We start from the raw sequence: 19427 nt of genomic DNA on the forward strand, positions 1-19427 counted from the left end.
AAATCTTCTACTGAGTGTAGAAAAGGGGTAGAGTAACTAGGGAGAGTGAAAAACTCAGTTGGAGTGTAGCTTTGTGCGTAACACTCGATTGTAAAGGGTAGAGTAACAAGGGGAGCTTGTGAAAACCCGGTGAGAGCATAGCTTTGTGCGTAGTTCTCGTGGTGTAGGAGTACAGCTTGGTGCGAAGTACTCGGGAAGGCGGAGTAACAAGAGGAGCTTGCGAAAAACCTTGGTGGAGTGTAGCTTTGTGCGAAGCACTCGGAGAAGTGTCGTTGGGCACTTATTCACTATTGTATCTGGGTGATCGAAGAATAGTGAATTTCCTCCTTGAAGTGAAAGGAGAAGAGTGGACTAGGAGGATTACACCACCTCTGAACCACTATAAATCTCTCTCTCTATTTACTTACTGCTCATATATATTTCGTGCATGCTTATATTATTTGTGAACTAACCCGTTACGGTTTATTGCGTATCTTTATCTATCTGGGTTTGATAGTTCCCTCGTTTGCATGCAAGTGAAATTTTATATACATCATCCTACATCTATATCAAGTGTTTCTAACGTGATGCATGTATAGAATCTCTCCTTGAGCACTACACAATTTAAGCATAACACTTTGCCGTTACAATTCCGCTGTGCACACTCTAAGCTGTTATACTTGTTTATGCTTGTTACTTAGAGTTGAAGATACAAAGTGTTGTTTGCAGAAGAAGTTTGAAAAAGTTAGAGAAGTCTATTCACCCCCCCCCCCCCCCCCCCCCCCTCTAGACTTCTCGCCACCCTTTCGGGACCAACAAGTGGTATCAGAGCGGTTATCTATTTGAGTCATTTCTTGACTGCTAGATACATCTCAAAATCTTCAAGATGAAGAGAGATATGGTTCTCGCTCAAAATTTGCTTTTCTCACTTAACAAATTTGATGATTGGAAAATTCGAATGCAGGTGCACTTATTTGCTTTAAATGACGAAATGTGGGAAGTCATCACAAATGGTCCTATCCAAATTATGGAAGCTAATACCGCTACCCCACGAGATCCAAATGCTCCACGATATATTCCAAAGCCAAAAATGGAATGGACAAGTGAAGATAGAGGGCGAAATAACTTGGACAATATTGCCAAGGACATTTTGTTCAAAGCGGTCGATGACACCATCTTTCCAAAAATTCGAAAGTGCACCACAGCAAAAGAAATATGGGATACACTTATCGGCATCGGTGAAGGCGATGAGCAAGAAAAAGACAACAAACTAACCATTGCCATGAAGAGGTTCGAAGATTTCAAAATGCTACCGAACGAAAGCATCACCGACATGGAAGCTCGATTGATCAAAATACTTGGAGAAATCACGGATCTAGGAAAGACCATTACCCAGAAGGAAATATCACTCAAAGTGTTACGCGGACTACCTACAAATTGGGATATGAAGGTGACCGCAATGCGCGATCATAGAGATCTAAGGATATTATCTACGGATAAACTCTTTAGTGATCTAAAGGCGTATGAGTTCGAGATGAAGACACGAAATGAAGAAGAACGTGATGAACGAACATCCGCACTGATGGCCGAACAACCTTCCACATCAAGGTCAGTCGTAAATAATGATTTTTTATCTGACGAACAATTTTCTCTATTTGTTAGAAAATTCAGGAAGTTCATGCGAAAAAACAAAGGATCACCACAAGGAAATTCTTTTCGGGAGAATAGAAGATCAAGAAGAGAATCTACAGAAGAAAACACAAGTGTGTGTTACAATTGTAGAAAGCCTGGACACTTTATGGCCGACTGTCCACATCCCAAGGTGAACAAAAATTCAAATACTTCTAACTCTCCACAGGTTGAGTACAAGTCGAAAGAGAAAAAATTCAAAAAGGACAAACGGAAGGCACTAATAAGCGATCCGTTAGAAGCAAGTGAATCTGAAGAATCATCTAGTGACGAGAGTGATTCATCACAAGAAGATATAACGCTACTATGTTTAGTGGGCAAAACATCCGAACATGAGGAATGCTATATGGCGCGCGAAACCGACGAAGAGGTATCTTCTAGTTCTTTTAGTTCCTTTAGTTCCGTTGACACTTCTTTCGAGACTCAAGAATCACTTCAAAGTCTCATGGAAGATTGTCAAAAAGTCATGGCCACTCATACTCAAATCAAAGAGCGCAATAATACACTAATCCGTGAGAAGGATGAAATAACACAAAAATTGCAAAATGCTCTAAATGAAATGAGTAACTTGAAAGCCGAAAATATTCGACTTCAAGAAGAGTGCAAAGCTAGAGAGGTTAGAGAACATAACCTTCGGGAAGTAATCGCATCATTTACACATTCATCCAAAATAATGGATAAAATGGTAAACATGCAAAAACCCGCTGGAGATAAAGCCGGACTTGGCTACGATCCATCATGTTCTAAAACCCCTCAAAAGTTGACTAATTCTACTACTACTTTAATCAATAAAGTTCCAGTGGTAAAATTTGTAAAAAGTCAACATAGCACAATGAGACAAGGAGTTGGAAACAAAATTAATGCCCAGAAAATTGTTGCAAGGCCGAATCAACACAATGATACCTTGGCAAGACAACAAAATTTTAAAAGGCAAAAATTTGTATCTCAAAGGAGAACCAACGAGTCTAGTGCAATAAAACCTCATAGGAATATGGGAAGAATTCTAAGAATTGGGGCTGGGAGATTATATCCCTCAGAACAAGATTGGTCGCTTGATAACAAACCATGGACCAAGTCCAGATTTGCTCTTTTTCATAGAATCAAGCAACTATCTGCTTCCCAACCCGCACCGAATCATTATTCGAGAATGCGTTTTGATTATAAAGTCTTTAATGGTTACAAATAACCTACTCTTGGATCAGTGGGATCTAGGTGGATTTGGATGCCAAAAATTACTAACACAAAAGGACCCAATCAAGCATGGGTACCTAAAAATAATTAATCTTTCTTGCAGGAAGTTTGGTATTTCGATAGCGGTTGTTCTCGACATATGACCGGCAACAAAGCTAGTCTAGTTGAGTTCAAAAGTATCGAAGGACCAAAAGTAGTTTTCGGTGGAAACGATCGATATGGAATGACAAAAAGAACCGGCGCAATTGTGAAAAATGGTCTACGAATTGATGACGTGTCCTATGTCGAAGGATTAAAATTTAACTTGTTTAGTACAAGTCAATTTTGCGACAAAGGATATCTCGTAGAATTCTACAAAGGCAAATGTCAAGTCAAAGACGAATCCACGAAAGAAGTCGTACTTGCCGGATCAAGAAAGAAAAACATGTATGTTGTAGATTGGAGTACAACAAAAGATTCTGTATGCTTGATGGCAAATAATTCGAATGAAGCTAGTTGGGAATGGCACAGAAGGCTAAATCATTTGAATTTCAAAACCATCAACAAGCTTGCCAAAAAGTAGTCGAAGGACTACCCAATATTGTGTTCAAGAAAGATCAAATATGTGACGCATGCCAGAAAGGAAAACAAATCAAAGCATCATTCAAAGCCAAAGCTCAAGAGTCAACATCAAGACCCTTAAGTCTACTGCACATGGACTTATTTGGTCCAGTAGACCCAGTAAGTATAAGTGGTAAGAAATATACTTTGGTTGTGGTTGATGATTTTTCTAGGTACACATGGACAATATTCATCAAGAAAAAGGATGAAGTCTTATCAAAGTTGCCAGAGCTATTGAAGCTACTACAAGTCGAAAAAGACATGAAGATTGCAACAATACGAACTGATCGAGGAACCGAGTTTGTGAATGGCGTGATTCAATCGTACTGCAATTCACAAGGAATTTTACATCAATTATCTGCCGCACGAACGCCGCAACAAAATGGTGTAGCTGAAAGAAGAAATCGAACACTCAAGGAAGCCGCACGAGTCATGATATCAGCTGCCGGACCACCAAAGAGATTTTGGGCAGAAGCAATCAATACGGCGTGCTATACTCAAAATCGAAGTCTAATCCACAAGTCTCATAACAAAACACCATATGAATTATGGAAAGGGAAAAAACTCAATCTCACATATTTTCATACATTTGGTTGTAAATGTTTTGTACTTGTTAATGGAAAGTCTTATTTAAAGACTTTTGACGAACGTGCAAACGAAAGAACATTCTTGGGATATTCATCCACCAGCAAGGCATATAGAATATTCAACAAATCAACCATGGTGGTAGAAGAATCGATTCACGTTGTGTTCGATGAAAATCACGACAAAAATGGCAAAGATAGTGAAGGTAATCGTGATTTAATTATTTCTAACAATATGTTGGAAGATAATGTATTGCAGGAAGTAAAAGAATCAAGTGATATGGGTACTCACCAAATTGAGGCAATATCCAATGAGATACCCGAAATACTACGCACACCTACAACCGAAATTGCACCCAGAATTCAAGAAGAAAGAACTCCAGTAGATGAACCCGAAAATGCACCCGTCAACAATTCACAACAAGTATTCCAACAAGAAGGAAACTCTGAGAATCCAACAAGTTTCCAACCAAATCGAAAATGGCTAAGAAGTCACACACTGACTTAGTCATTGGAAATCCAAGTGACGGAGTAAAGACGCGATCATCTACTAGGAATCAACAACAAGATGCAATGTTCTCATGCTTTCTATCACAACTGGAGCCAAAGGAAATTGACGAAGCATTAGCCGATCCAAGTTGGATAGATGCCATGCAAGAGGAATTAGATCAATTCAAGCGCAACGACGTATGGAAACTTGTTCCAAGACTAACGCACCAAAATGTAATTGGCACTAAATGGGTCTTTAGGAACAAAGCAAACGAAGACGGCGTTATTGTTAGGAATAAAGCAAGATTAGTTGCGAAGGGGTATTCACAAGAAGAAGACATTGATTTTGATGAGACATTCTCCCCCGTCGCACGACTCGAAGCAATCCGGATATTCCTAGCATACGCAGCGCACAAGAATTTCATCGTATATCAAATGGACGTAAAGAGCGCATTTCTTAATGGCTTACTTGAAGAAGAAGTTTACGTCGAACAACCACCCGGTTTTGAGGTAAAAGACGTTGGTGATCAAGTCTACAAATTAAAGAAGGCATTGTATGGGTTAAAGCAAGCTCCACAAGCTTGGTACGACACCTTGTCAATGTTCTTAATTAGTTGTGGATTCACCAAAGGTCTAGTCTATAAAACCCTCTTTAGAATTCAAGAAAATAATCACATTTTATTAGTACAAATTTATGTTGATGATATTATCTTTGGTAGTACTGATAAATCTTTATGTGAGAAATTTTCTAAGCTCATGCAGAACAGGTTCGAGATGAGTATGATGGGAGAATTAAATTACTTTTTGGGACAGCAAGTCAAGCAACTTGAAGAAGGAATTTTCATAAATCAAGCCAAGTACACAAGAGATCTTATCAAGAAGTTTGGCTTAGATGGAAAATCCTCAGTCAAAATTCCCATGAGTACATCTCAAAAATTGGATAAAGATGATGAAGGAAAAGACGTCGATCAAACGATGTATCGAGGGATGATTGGATCGTTACTATACTTAACCGCAAGCAGACCGGACATATCCTACTCGGTTGGCGTATTCGCAAGATTCCAATCAAAGCCCAAAGAAAGTCATCTGATTGCAACCAAGAAGATAATTCGATATCTCAAAGGAACAATCAATGTGGGATTATGGTATCCCAAAGAAGGTGATTTTACACTAACTGGTTATTCAGATGCAGATTTTGCAGGGTGTAAAATAGACCGAAAAAGTACCTCAGGGACATGCCAGTTCTTAGGGGGAAGATTGGTCTCTTGATTCAGCAAGAAACAAAACTCCATAGCCACAAGCACTGCCGAAGCCGAATATATTGCAGCTGGGAGTTGTTGTGCACAAATCTTGTGGATGAAGCAACAATTGTTGGACTATGGGATTAAATGCAAAAATGTTAGTATTTTATGTGATAATACTAGCGCAATTGCAATAACCCAAAATCCTGTGCTCCACTCGCGAACCAAGCATATCGACGTACGACACCATTTTATCCGAGACCACGTCGAGAAGAAAGATTTGAAGATCAATCATGTTCCCACAGAAAATCAAATTGCCGATATTCTCACAAAATCGTTTGTGAATCTCGTTTTGCAACTCTAAGGCATGAAATGGGAATGATCGAAATGAGCTAAGTATTTCGAACCATTTTTAATTCGAAAATATAGGTACGTGATTTTGCATGAAATTGCATGGAATTTGTTACCTATGTGTTTTACGTGATTTAATTTAATTAATGTGTTACAGTTTATTTGTGTACATGTTAGTAATTTTATCTTACGAACTTAGGTACGTAGAAATTGGTTATTTGCTATTAAGTTGTGTAAGGGTTATATAAGTCAGGGGAAATGCTTCTTGATAGAAAGATAGTGTGTATACATATAAGGGGGAACATGCTGATGATAAGACATGCTTCAAAATTGATTTCAGTGCATACAAGTTGATTTGACAATATGATTGACCATCCTCTTTAAGCTTCACCTGCTTAAGTCAATATGATGTGATTTCTTTTTAGAAATATTTCTGGCATCAATTTTAGTCTTATCTGTTTAAATTAAAATTATTGGTCGCTCAATTTTTTTTCTCAAATTTATCAGATGTCGAAATTAAATTGTTAGCATGAACAGATTTATTGCACTAACAATTTTGTGTTGAAGAAATTTTTGCTCCATGAACATCTACAGGTGGCAGCAAATTGAAGCTTATTTTTTGGCGCAATGTACCCATAAATGGAGTATTAAAATCTGAGCTGGCAAATTTAAATCAGTGAAAATTCGAAAATGCCCTCAATTGCTCTACAATCTCTCTCATTCCACTAAAGGGCAAAATGGTAATTTTGCAAAGGCATTTATTTTGCCTCCAACAAGAAGAAGAGGAAGATAGAAGATCATCTCCTTCTTCCTCCCTCCCTCACCGCCGGCACATGCACAAAAGGAAGAAAAAGCTTGAAAATCTCTCAAATCAAACCTACCCATCCCAAATTTCCCACAAAAATCCCTTCTACACACAAATACCCATTACCCACCCTCACCATTGTCCTTGAAACCTCTCACAACCAAAAACCCATTCCCTTCTACCCACTTTTTCGGACTGCCGAAACCCCACCCGAAAACCCATCTCAAAATTATCCTAATTTTTGTTCTATCAAGATGGAAGGAGCTCAAAACCCAATTGGAGCATAAGGATCGAGGAAAATCACACAGGTGATACGAGGGATGATCTTGGACCTTGAAGACTACAACAAGTTCATCCAAAACAAAGACTTGGGGTAAAAATCTTAACCTCTCTTGAAAATAGTGGGTTATTGAAGTTTTGCTCTTTCAAGTATGATGGTTTCTATTTAAATGAAGTAGTAGAATTTTATAGACACGCATTTGTCGAACATGGTGTTATAAATTCTACTGTTGGAGGAGTTGTGTTGAAAATTGAGTTAGATGATGTGCGAACAAAATTTGGATTGGAGGAAAAATTGTTGAAAGTTGAAGATCACGGCTTTGATTTAAATGATTTTTAGAGTGAAATTAGACACGAAACCGCACAAGTCGAGACATGTACTAATGGCTTTAAGGTGATGTTGAAGCATGAATATGGAATGCTACTTGATATTGTGCATAAAACAATTGAGTGCAAATATTCTAGTAGAAATTATTTTACTAAGAAAAATTTGCCTTTGATGCATGCCATTGTGAAAAATGTTGCCGTAGATTGGGGACGGTTTATATATGGCCGAATGATTGATCAAATTAGGCTAGCAAAACCATTGGTGAATGGATGGTTTCCAAATGACATTGGATATGGTTTTGTTGTTGGGGAGTTGTTAAAGTCTAAAGGTGTTGCCCTATCCAAATCAAAACCCATACAAAACCAAAATTACCTTTTTCGAACCCCAATCCCGGTTGATCCTTCCCTAGCCAATATCCGAAAACGAAAACCGGCAAATACATCAACCCATTCCTTAACCAAAAAGCCTCGCTCTATTCGAGCATCTAGTCACGGGGAATCCAATACTCATGGAAGGGGTAGTGATGATGCTTGTAGCCATCAATTTGTTACCCTACCCACACCCGTAACCCACACCCCAAACCCGTATGAAGAAGAGAGAATTCCAAGCAAGGTTGGGAGTGTAGATGACATTCCAACTTATGGGGCAAGTAGTGAGTTGTTGAAGGAGTATGACCGTGTGAAAGTTTAGAGGAATTGGAGATTAAGTGATCACAATTCGGTTGCTACGACAATAGGACCGGATACTCTAGAGTTAGAGGAATTTGCTCTAACATGGATTGGAACAAGAAATCTTGCTACCGCGACTAGGCTATCGGTGATTAATGAATGCTTTGTTAAGAAAGTTGCCATTAGTCGGGGCAAGGAAGTGGCTCAAGAAGTTCCCGAAGATGCCGTTGAGACAATAGATGGTTTTGCTCGTGATGATATTGCCCGAGCATTGGTTATTTCAAGAGAAGAAGTGCACGGCACACATGGGGAAGCATCACTTTTGAAGGAGACCGAAGGTGGAAGCTTGCAAGAATTGGACCCATTTCCTTCGCACATTGGGGATGACAACCTAAGTTTTGATGCTATTTCACCCCACACGGCTACGGATGTGACAAATTCCGTGAATGAAAATTTGGAAGAAATTGTTGGTGATGAAAACCGAATGGAGGAACAAGAAAATGTGCTACAAATTGAAGTGTCACCATTGCCATTAAGCCGTGCCGAGCCAATTAATGTAGCCACTGCCGAACCAATGGAGCATACACTTGATGAACCCTTGTGTCTTGAAAGTGCACCATACGTGGAACCACCATCCATGCCGAGACAACCACGAGAGGAGTCACACAACGAGGTACATTCTTCATCCATTAATATTGATGTTTTGAAAGAAAATATTATTGGAGATGTACGAAAGGAATTTCATGAATTGAGAAGAGATGTTTTTCAAGAGTTTGAGAAAGTCCAAAATCAATTTGGTAATGTTGATACCAAATTAGATGACTTTCACAAGGAAGCTTATGAAAGGGCCGAATCCTTGTTACTTGGACAAGGATCAATCCAAGGTGATATGGCCACAATGTCCACTAAGCAAGAAGAGCAAAATAGGGAAGTCTTGAAGATGTTCCTTGACTCAGGGAAGAAAGGAACGGAGTGTGAATCGAGGCTACGATTAGTGGAGAATCAATTGAAAGCTCTACTACACCAAGTTGGCGTGAACAATGATCTTTTAATTGGAGTCCAAAAGAGCCAAGACAAAGCTTCGGCAAGTTTCCAACATTATGTTGATGCTGCCGAAAAGGGGGAAAAGGCTAGAGGAGCTCCAAGCCATTTGGTAAATCATTTGATTGGACCGTCGTCACAACGGCTACTAGTTGAGCTTGTTAGACCTCCAGGAGCACCGAGAGGAATCACACCCACACCGAGAGCTCAAGGCCGAGGAAAAAGGAGAATAATGGATTATTTGATGACCGCTCAAAGCTCGGACTTTCCTAGCCAACAAGAATGCCAAAGATCATCACCTTCAAGATCAATTTATGAAGAAAACAAATTGAAGCTTATACGAGAGTTGGAGACATTCTTTGGGCACACAAGCAACGAAATGGTGGATGGAAGATCATTTGAAGAATGCGTTGCTTGGTACCAAGCCGGAGTATTGCGGGGTGACAACGTTCAAGAAGCTTATGGAAATTATGTTACCGAGCAAGTCACCGCACCATACCAACCCGAAAGAAAAGAACAAGACTTCAAGAAATTAAGGGCACATGTGAATGCCTTAATTGACAAGAGGTAAAATTTTGAAGCCTCAAATTTTTTTGGTGTACATAATGTTAGCTAGCTTGTTTGAATTATGCCTTTTGGTACATAATATAAATTTCTAGCATATGGTTTATTTCTTTATTTTGTCTAGTATATTTATTGCTTTAAAAAGTCTCAAGATTTTAAATTGGACTTAGTAATTGCATGTGAGGCGTATAATTGAGAAAATAAAATTGAAAGGGGGAAGAAAAATTAAAAGATAAAAATCAATATGCAACCCCGCGTTATAGTCTCAATATACGTTTAGGACCGTCCAAAATTAAAATCTCTAGGTCTTAAATGTGTTAAACCCGTCAAATGGCTAGTCGCAATAAAATTGGACAAAAAGATTTTTTTCAAAATTTGACATAGCCAAATGACTTGGGTATAAGTTTCGGCATCATCAAAAATGGGGAAATTGTTAGAAATATATTGTATAAATTTTGATGAGCCAAATGTATTTCGTAGACCCCAATTTTATTTTATTTGAGTCAGTTCTGGTTCACAAAGTATAGTGCACAACTGCCATGAAGCCTACATGAAGTCTACGTGAAAGCAGTTTGAAGGAAGAATAAATGAAAGCGGGATCATAGCTTAACACATTTATGAAGCATCAAGTCACCAAATGTTAAGATGGACGAGATGGTAGAAGACTTGTTGAAGCATGCCTAATGTGAGATGATCTATAGTTCACTTCTCATTGGGAGCAATTTTGGTGTAAAAATGAAATGCTATCGTGAAGTAGCAATATCAGGTAATACTATCATAAAAGAACAATTTTATATCGTGATAGTTAAAATTATCGGATGATGATGTCACTACTATCGGGTGATGACATCACAGTGTGGTAAATCTAGTGGAGAACACGTGGAAGCGACAAGACAAAAGAATTTAAGTCTTGGATTAAATCAATTGGATACCCAGCTGAGATGGAAGAAGCCTTGCCAAACAAAGCAAATGGTCCACAGTTTGATTCCCACCCAAAGTAATTTTGTGAAAACGTGATATCTGGTCCATGATACAAGGTGGAACATGATAGCTAGCTCATGATATGAAATGGAACATGATATATATAGTCCATGATACAAGGTGGAACATGATATACTATTGGGACATGACATCATCAAAAGGAACTATGACATCATGATAGAATTAGACAGAAACATTATTTTGAAGCTCTGTTTCTGTAGAAGAAGTCGAAAGAGAAGAAGCTCTGTTTCTGTAGAAGAAGTCGAAAGAGAAAAAGAAGCTGATATACGAAGGAGATCTTTTTCATACTCAAGCAAGAATCAGCAGATAAATTATTTGATCAACTTGGCACATCAGATCAACAAAAGTCATGCCAGAGAAATTCAAATTTGGAGGTTACCCATGCCAAGGAAAAAGCTTTGTCAGAGTAAAGAGGAGCAACGGCAAATTTATTCAAATCTTCTGACAGACGGCGAAATGACTTTGCAGACCAAGTTGGCAAAATTAATTGATCAACTACATTTCAAATTGGACAATCAAGATCGAAAGTTGATCAACGGGCAAATAGCTTTCTTCTGCTATAAATTGCCCAAGCAGACTTGAAGACACACAACACTTGAGCACGGCTGAAAAACAAAGAGAAAAGCAAGCAATATTCAAATCAGCCAAGAAGCAATATATTGAGCTATACACGATTAAAACTCAAGTCTGAGAGAAGAAATCTTTGTATTTCATTTTAAATCTTCTACTGAGTGTAGAAAAGGGGTAGAGTAACTAGGGAGAGTGAAAAACTCAGTTGGAGTGTAGCTTTGTGCGTAACACTCGATTGTAAAGGGTAGAGTAACAAGGGGAGCTTGTGAAAACCCGGTGAGAGCATAGCTTTGTGCGTAGTTCTCGTGGTGTAGGAGTACAGCTTGGTGCGAAGTACTCGGGAAGGCGGAGTAACAAGAGGAGCTTGCGAAAAACCTTGGTGGAGTGTAGCTTTGTGCGAAGCACTCGGAGAAGTGTCGTTGGGCACTTATTCACTATTGTATCTGGGTGATCGAAGAATAGTGAATTTCCTCCTTGAAGTGAAAGGAGAAGAGTGGACTAGGAGGATTACACCACCTCTGAACCACTATAAATCTCTCTCTCTATTTACTTACTGCTCATATATATTTCGTGCATGCTTATATTATCTGTGAACTAACCCGTTACGGTTTATTGCGTATATTTATCTATCTGGGTTTGATAGTTCCCTCGTTTGCATGCAAGTGAAATTTTATATACATCATCCTACATCTATATCAAGTGTTTCTAACGTGATGCATGTATAGAATCTCTCCTTGAGCACTACACAATTTAAGCATAACACTTTGCCGTTACAATTCCGCTGTGCACACTCTAAGCTGTTATACTTGTTTATGCTTGTTACTTAGAGTTAAAGATACAAAGTGTTGTTTGCAGAAGAAGTTTGAAAAAGTTAGAGAAGTCTATTCACCCCCCCCCCCCCCCTCTAGACTTCTCGCCACCCTTTCGGGACCAACAATTTGTGAGTCTTCTTGATGTTTCGTGTGTCTAGAACGATGTGTTAGGAATCCATGTTAGGATTTGGTGTCTTGAATTGTGTTAAGGGTCCAACTTTGTGATTCGTTGGGCTATTATGAGTCTTGAGGGTTCGTTTGGACCATTTTGGTTTACCCACTTGTTGAGCATGCTAGTTTGAAGTTGTTATGCTAGTATGTGTGGTTTGTCCCTTCTTATTGGGGTTGGCAACTTGTGTTGTCAATCATTTGATGTTGGATTGTGTCCTTCGTTGTTGAGTATTGCTTCATGTCTTTATTGAAGTCTCTTGATTGATCCTTATGATGTGATCTTGTACGAGTCGTTGTACCCTTTGTTGATACTCGATTGGGCTATTGATGAGCCTCAATCTTCTTGATGATGATGATGACTGTGTGTGATTATGATTGAGATTGGTGGTAATAAATTGAGTTTTGCTCACGAGATCTGTGGTAATATTATGACTTTACAGTACCCTCGTGTACTTGAGATCGGTGGTAATACGGTTATGATTGGTGGTAAAGATTGGTGGGGGACGACAGTCCCAGGCAGAATAAGGTTGGACTCAGAAGTACAGGGTGGCACTAGAAGGTAAAGGTTGGAACTGGTATAAGGCCGGGGGTAGCCATAAGGTTGGAACAGGGCATAAGGTTGGAACTATGAAACGTGAAACATGAATGTGTTATAATGTGATTGTATGATTCCCTTGCTTATGACCGTGTCTTGATGTACTCTATCTTGTGAATGGTAGGTTGCATCCTGAGTTGTGTTGTCTATGATGTTTGTGGTCTTGTTGTTGTTGTGAGGTTGATGATCCTCGTTCTTATTGAGAGTGTGATGAGTCCTTGATGTTGACTTCCTTCCTTGGTTTTAAAATGATATATATTTTATTCCTCAGTTTAAAATGGCTTTGATTATATCTATCTATACTATGCTATTTAACGCGTATTGATGGGTTACCAGCATTATTTGCTGACTGGGTGTTATCCCTATGTTTTACAGGTCTTGAGTAGATGACGAGCGCGCTAGTCGTTGTGGTAGCTAGTGTAGTTCCCCTCTTTTAGTTGCTTTGTTTTGGGCCTATGAGCCTTTGTTAGACATGGCATGTGTGCCTTAGACTTGATACTGTTTTGTGGGATTGTTGTAGATTTAGCCTGTGCACCCATGGTTTATGGGTGTGGCATAACGCTTCTCGGTTTTTAATTAGATTCCGTTTTTGATTGCTTGACGATTAGTCTTTATCTTTGAATTTAAGTTTTAAAAATGTTGGTAAAATCGGGGGTGTTACAATGCCCAAACTCGTGGTTTGATTCGTGGGTGCATAGTGGCTAGGGGAGCTCCCCCTATCTCTCATTTATTTTTCGCGGATGACAGCCTATTGTTTTTTAGAGCTAATTCTCAGGAGGCAGGGGGGTCAAGCAATGTTTGGGCACTTATGAGAGGTTGTCATGTCAGGAAGTTAACTTCCATAATCTAGTATTTGCTTTAGCAGGAATACTTCTATTAAAGCCCGGGAAGAAGTAGCCACGCTTCTGGGAGTGTCCCATGCTCCTAATTTTGGGAAATATTTGGGACTTCCATCGTTTTTTTGGAAGAAATAAGACAACTGTTTTTGCCTATATTAAAGATAAAATTAAACAGAGGATTGGGTCCTGGAATAAGAAATTACTCTCGCAGGCAGGTAAGGAAATTCTCCTGAAAAGTTTGGTTCAATCTATGCCTACTTTCTCAATGAGTGTTTTTTTTCTTCCTGTCTCTATTTGTATGTCTTTGGAGAGGACAATGAATAGGTACTGGTGGGGATCTGGCAATGATAGGGGGATCCACTGGAAGGCCTGGGACAAGTTGTGTGTTCCTAAGAAATTTGGAGGACTGGGATTCAAGGATCTCCGTTCTTTTAATCTGGCTATGCTAGAGAAGCAGGCGTGGCGTTTTTTGACTACTCCGAAATCTCTTGTTGCTAAGGTTTATAAGGTCCGCTATTTCCCGAAATCCACATTTTATGAGGCGAGTTTAGGCAATTGTCTTAGTTACTGCTGGCGCAGTATCATGGCAGCACATGCCCTAGTCTACGGTGGTGTAAGAAGGAGAATTGGTAATGGCAAGACCACTCTGATTTGGAACACCCATGGTTACTTGATGAGCCATGGTGTAAGAAGGAGAATTGGTAATGGCAAGACCACTCTGATTTGGGAACACCCATGGTTACTTGATGAGCCAAGTCCTATGGTCCAAACTAATATGCCTGCTGAGCTAAGGGGTGCTTTGGTTTCAAGGTTGATTGATCCGGATACTGGAACCTGGGACACTCATATTTTATCAGATATTTTGGACCCGTAGGATGTGGATCGAATTGTAAGAATTTCCTGTAAGCCCGGATTATGATTGATGGAGAAAATTGTTCCAGGGTACGACCCAGGGTATGTATTTATACGGATCAATAATCTCCATAGAAAAATATATGAATAATGTAAAGTGGTGATTGCAGGGAATCAATAAATAAATAGGTAGGACACAAAGATATTTAACGTGGAAACCAATACGGTGAAAACCACGAGCCTTTTTGGGCTAAGCCAAGCCGAAATCCACTAAGTTGTAGGTAGTACATGTACATAGATAAGGCCATGGCCATGAAATATATGGAAGAAGAAAGAATATGTATGTAGATGAGAGATTTTATATTTGAGATTGGCGTGACCTTCCTCTGTCTTCCTGAGCCTTTATATAAAGTAACTTAGCTTCCTGGCAGTTCCAACTTCCCTTAATCTTCCCTACTTTCTTGCTATGACTTCTTCCTCCTTTGACTAATATCATTATTATTATTATTATTATTATTATTATTATTATTATTATTATTATTATTATTATTATTATTATTAATAATAATAATAATAATAATAATAATAATAATAATAATAATAATAATAATAATAATAATAGCAATAATATGTCATGCATATTATATTATTCCATCATGAGTCCCCCATTTTCTTAACTGCAAGTATTTGTCAGTTAAGAAAGTAGAAACTGATGTTCAGCAAATAAAAATGATAACACTCGGAGTGCATCCTTAACGAGCAGTGTAGCCTGGACTACATGTTTGTGCGCGGGGCACCAAAGTATGTTTGTGCGCGGGGCACCAAAGTATGTTTGTGTGCGGAGCACCAAAGTTCTGACCTTCCCTGCTCGGTGCATTGAAGATCATATTAGAGTCACAGTTAGGTACACAGAACACCTAGGAGTTCATGACGGTCATTTCCTGTAATCGACATGTGACAAATGATCAGCGGGGCATGCCCTTAGTATTTGTTTAAATATAAAATTAAAATTGAAGATAGGTTCGGAAATCTCTATCTTCATTTAATTTATTGTGACCAACACCAAATTTATTCGATGTAACTATTGTAAGAGGTAGCGCGGAGCTTACCTTGTAAATTAGAAGGTAGCACGGAGCTTACCATATAATTTAGGAGGCAGCGGTGCTTGCCATATAATTTAAGTGGCAAGGCTTGCCATACAACATTGTGTACTTAAGTGACAACATAGAACGTGACACATTATACAATTGTTCGAATAAATTGGCAATTGGTCACATTAACAATAATAATAGTAATAGTAGTAATAGTAATAGTAATAGTAGTAATAGTAATAGTGGTAGTAATAATAATAATAATAATAATAATAATAATAATAATAATAATAATAATAATAATAATAATAATAATGATGATGATGATGATGATAATAAGGAGGAGGAGGAGGAGGAGGAGGAGGAGGAGGAGGAGGAGGAGGAGGAGGAGGGAGGGGTTGGGAAGATAGAGAATTGATGGTGATGGTGATGGGAGGAAAATTTAGTGGGATTTAATATGGGAGGTTTTCCAAGACTTTTATACGGAAATGTTGCACTTTTGTAGGGATTCTAGTTCATCTGAAAAGAGTTTCGCGGAGGAAGAATTTTATTTGCGTTATAATTCTTGGATGGGGTCGGCTAAAATTTGGAGCTCGGAACTTTCCACCTGGGGCTCGGGTCAGCGCACGGATACTCTTTTTCCACTCGCAACGAAGAGAGTGGGGGACTCATGACAGATATATTATATCCACGACCCGACCCAGGGTAGCAACGCGGACCCGGAGCACCACGTTGGAGCCCAAAAGCACTCGGCCCACGGCACCTTGGAGGTGCCCAGACCCGAGCCGAGTGACGTGGGGCTCGGTTCGGGTGGCACGACCCTACCCGAGCTCGGCCCATAGCAAGCTCGGGTAGGGGAGCTCGGCACCACCCGAGCTCGGGACCCGACCTGACCCGGTCCGCCCGGGTCCCCGGTCAAAGGGCGATCTAACCGCCCCCCTCTTTAGGGGGAGCGGTTGGGGGGGTTTGTTGCATATAAAAACCCCCCCACCTCACCTTGTTAGGACAACTACTTACTATTCTACACACTTTGTCTTACTAAATCCTTGTAATAGCCAATTCTACGACATTTAATATAATATACGGTCTCACGGCCTTTACGACGTCGTTCTATATTATTTATTTATTGTTCATATTGCGTTCTTATTCGGATTTATTGATTCGGGTCCACCCCGGGTTAATTAAATCCATCAATGATGATTCTTGGTTTTGGCATAAGGACCCTAGGGGTTGTTACATGGTTAAAGGAGACTATAGGCACATTGTTGGGAATTTTGAGTGTGCCCCGGGAACTTTTGATAGTTGGACAACTATTTCGAAACTAAATGTTCTCCAAAAATGGAAGACCTTTGTTTGGAGAGCTCTTAATGATATTTTGCCCACCACTTTGAGTTTGATTATAAAGAGGGTAGACATTGATCCCGCATGTCCCAAATGTGGTATTGAACATGAAGATATTATGCATGCATTTTTATTATGTGATTTTGCTAGGTTGGTTTGGCATGAGGCTGCCGTGACTTTTTTGTCCGTAGCTGCTGCATCTTTTTTTGATTGGATGCAAAATGTTTTACACTCTCAACCTAAGGAGTTTGCGGAAATTGTTGTGGCAGTTCTATATTACTTGTGGAAAGCACGAAACCAAGCTGATTGGGAGAGATCTCTACCGCCGCCGAGCACCGTTTGGAGGCTAGCCTCTTCGGCTTTGACCGGGTGGCAGCAGGTACACCGGCATACTCAACACCAGGCAGTGGACGCTTCCTTGCAGCCTTCCTTGCACTCCAGGTGCTACGTCGATGCAAGCTACGACCATGCCACCGGGTGGCGTCTTTTGGGGCTGTGCTTCTTGCATTGATGGCCGCTTCTTAGCGGCGTGTAACAGCAAATTACCGGCTTGCTTCTCCCCACTAATGGTTGAATCACTTGCATGTAAAGAAGCACTATCTTGGTTGAAGAATCGGAATGTGGCTATGGTTGACCTATTTACATATTGTTCGGAGCTACACAACAGCCTTCTATCAACACACGCCCCGACTTTGTCCTATTTCGGGATTATTGTTACTGAAATTAGAGCTGCTTTGTCATCGTTTCATTATTGTTCAGTTAGTTTGGTTTCTAGAGGTTTGAATTTACATGCTCATACTCTTGCTGCAGCAGCCTTTGCTCAGGCTACTCCGTTGTATTGGGACTCTGTCCCCCCAGGCTCTATTGTCGCTTTCATTCATTAATATATTGCAACCATTATTATTTCAAAAAAAAAATAAAAAAATAAAAGTAGCCAAGCACCTTGTGCTTAGATGGCATGTAGTGATCTTTCTAATGTGGGAGGTCATGAGATCAAGCCTCAGTGGCGGCGTTGTCTCTTTGTGCTTTGAATAGATACATTACAATGTAATAGAGTAAAAGTAAGATAAGTAATTTCATTAGTTATATTGTCTTTATTTTTCTCCAATATAAAAAATTTTAACATTCAAATTCATCAATTGGTTATATTCGCTACATTGTCCCTACAATGTCTTTATTCAAAAAAATTTATTCATTATCAATAAATTAATTAAGAGAAATAATTTCATTAGTTATATTGTCTTTATTTTTTTCCAATTTAAAAAAAAAAAAAATTCTTTACATTCAAATTCGTCAATTGATTATATTCACTACATTGTCTATTATATTTTTTGTGCACTATTTTTTAATTAAATATCAAAATTATAATACAAAATAATGCTATATATATTTATTTACCAAGTATTTTATTAATACCAAAAAAAAAATAAAAAATATATAATTAAACCAATCATAGTAACTACATGAGGGATTTGTTGACAAAGAGAGTATTCAAATCACACAACAAATTGAAGTGAGAAACTACCTCGCAATGTCCGTGTTTGACAATCAGCAGTTAGCGGTTAGCGTTAGTGGATTAAATTAGCGGATTTGACCAGCGAATTATATAACGGTTGGTAAAAGATATTTGAAAAAATAAACTGTTTAGATTAATATGTAAAATGACCTAAGGATATAATAATAATAATAATAATAATAATAATAATAATAATAATAATAATAATAATAATAATAATAATAATAATAATAATAATAATAAGAGTTTTTACCCATTTTGGTCCCTTGACTATGGCTCATTCTCAAATTTGCATTCTGACTTTTAATTGCACCCAATGTGGTCCCTTAACTTTTAAAAGTTACCCCAATTTGGTCCTCCGTTATCTTTTCCATCTATTAGACGTTAAGTTGGGGGGTATTTTGGTCTATTCATCTGCTTGACGGAGGAGGAGCAGTTTCTCATCGTGGTTGCTTCCCGTCCACGCCGGAGACACATCTTTCACGAACCCCAACAACAACACTCCGTTAAGATCCCGACAGAACAACCTGTTCTTCTCATCAACATCGGAATTTGGCAGGTATTTCTCTTTCTCAGAATTGCAGGAGGCTACCAACAACTGGGAGACGACCAAAATCATCGGCATCGGCAACATGTATTTGGGGTTGGTGGACGAGAGAACAACAAAATGATTCTGGTTTATGAATACATGTCCGTAGACGAGTGAACACAACTGGCCGTGGACATTTATATGCATATTACATAATATTGTAAGCCAGACTTGCCCAAGAAATTCGCTCACATAATTTGGCGTCCCACGCCGCCGCCTTACCGGACACGGTCACTTCGT

General features: G+C 39.0%; 1 protein-coding gene across 1 annotated transcript; it reads left to right on the forward strand.

Annotated features, from left to right (window-relative positions):
• The first annotated feature begins 16978 nt into the window (after window positions 1-16978).
• On the forward strand, window positions 16979-17593 carry LOC109162424. The gene has a single exon (XM_019311127.1). The coding sequence runs from the start codon at window positions 16979-16981 to the stop codon at window positions 17591-17593; it is 615 nt and encodes a 204-aa protein (XP_019166672.1).
• The last annotated feature ends 1834 nt before the right edge of the window (window positions 17594-19427 follow it).

Source organism: Ipomoea nil, unplaced genomic scaffold, assembly GCF_001879475.1.
Source record: "Ipomoea nil cultivar Tokyo-kokei standard unplaced genomic scaffold, Asagao_1.1 scaffold2942, whole genome shotgun sequence".
In the NCBI taxonomy this organism is placed as follows: Eukaryota; Viridiplantae; Streptophyta; class Magnoliopsida; order Solanales; family Convolvulaceae; genus Ipomoea; species Ipomoea nil.

Coding starts and splice junctions, on each gene's coding strand:
- LOC109162424 (XM_019311127.1), top strand. CDS start 16,979: ATGGTTAAAGGAGACTATAGGCACATTGTTGGGAATTTTGAGTGTGCC.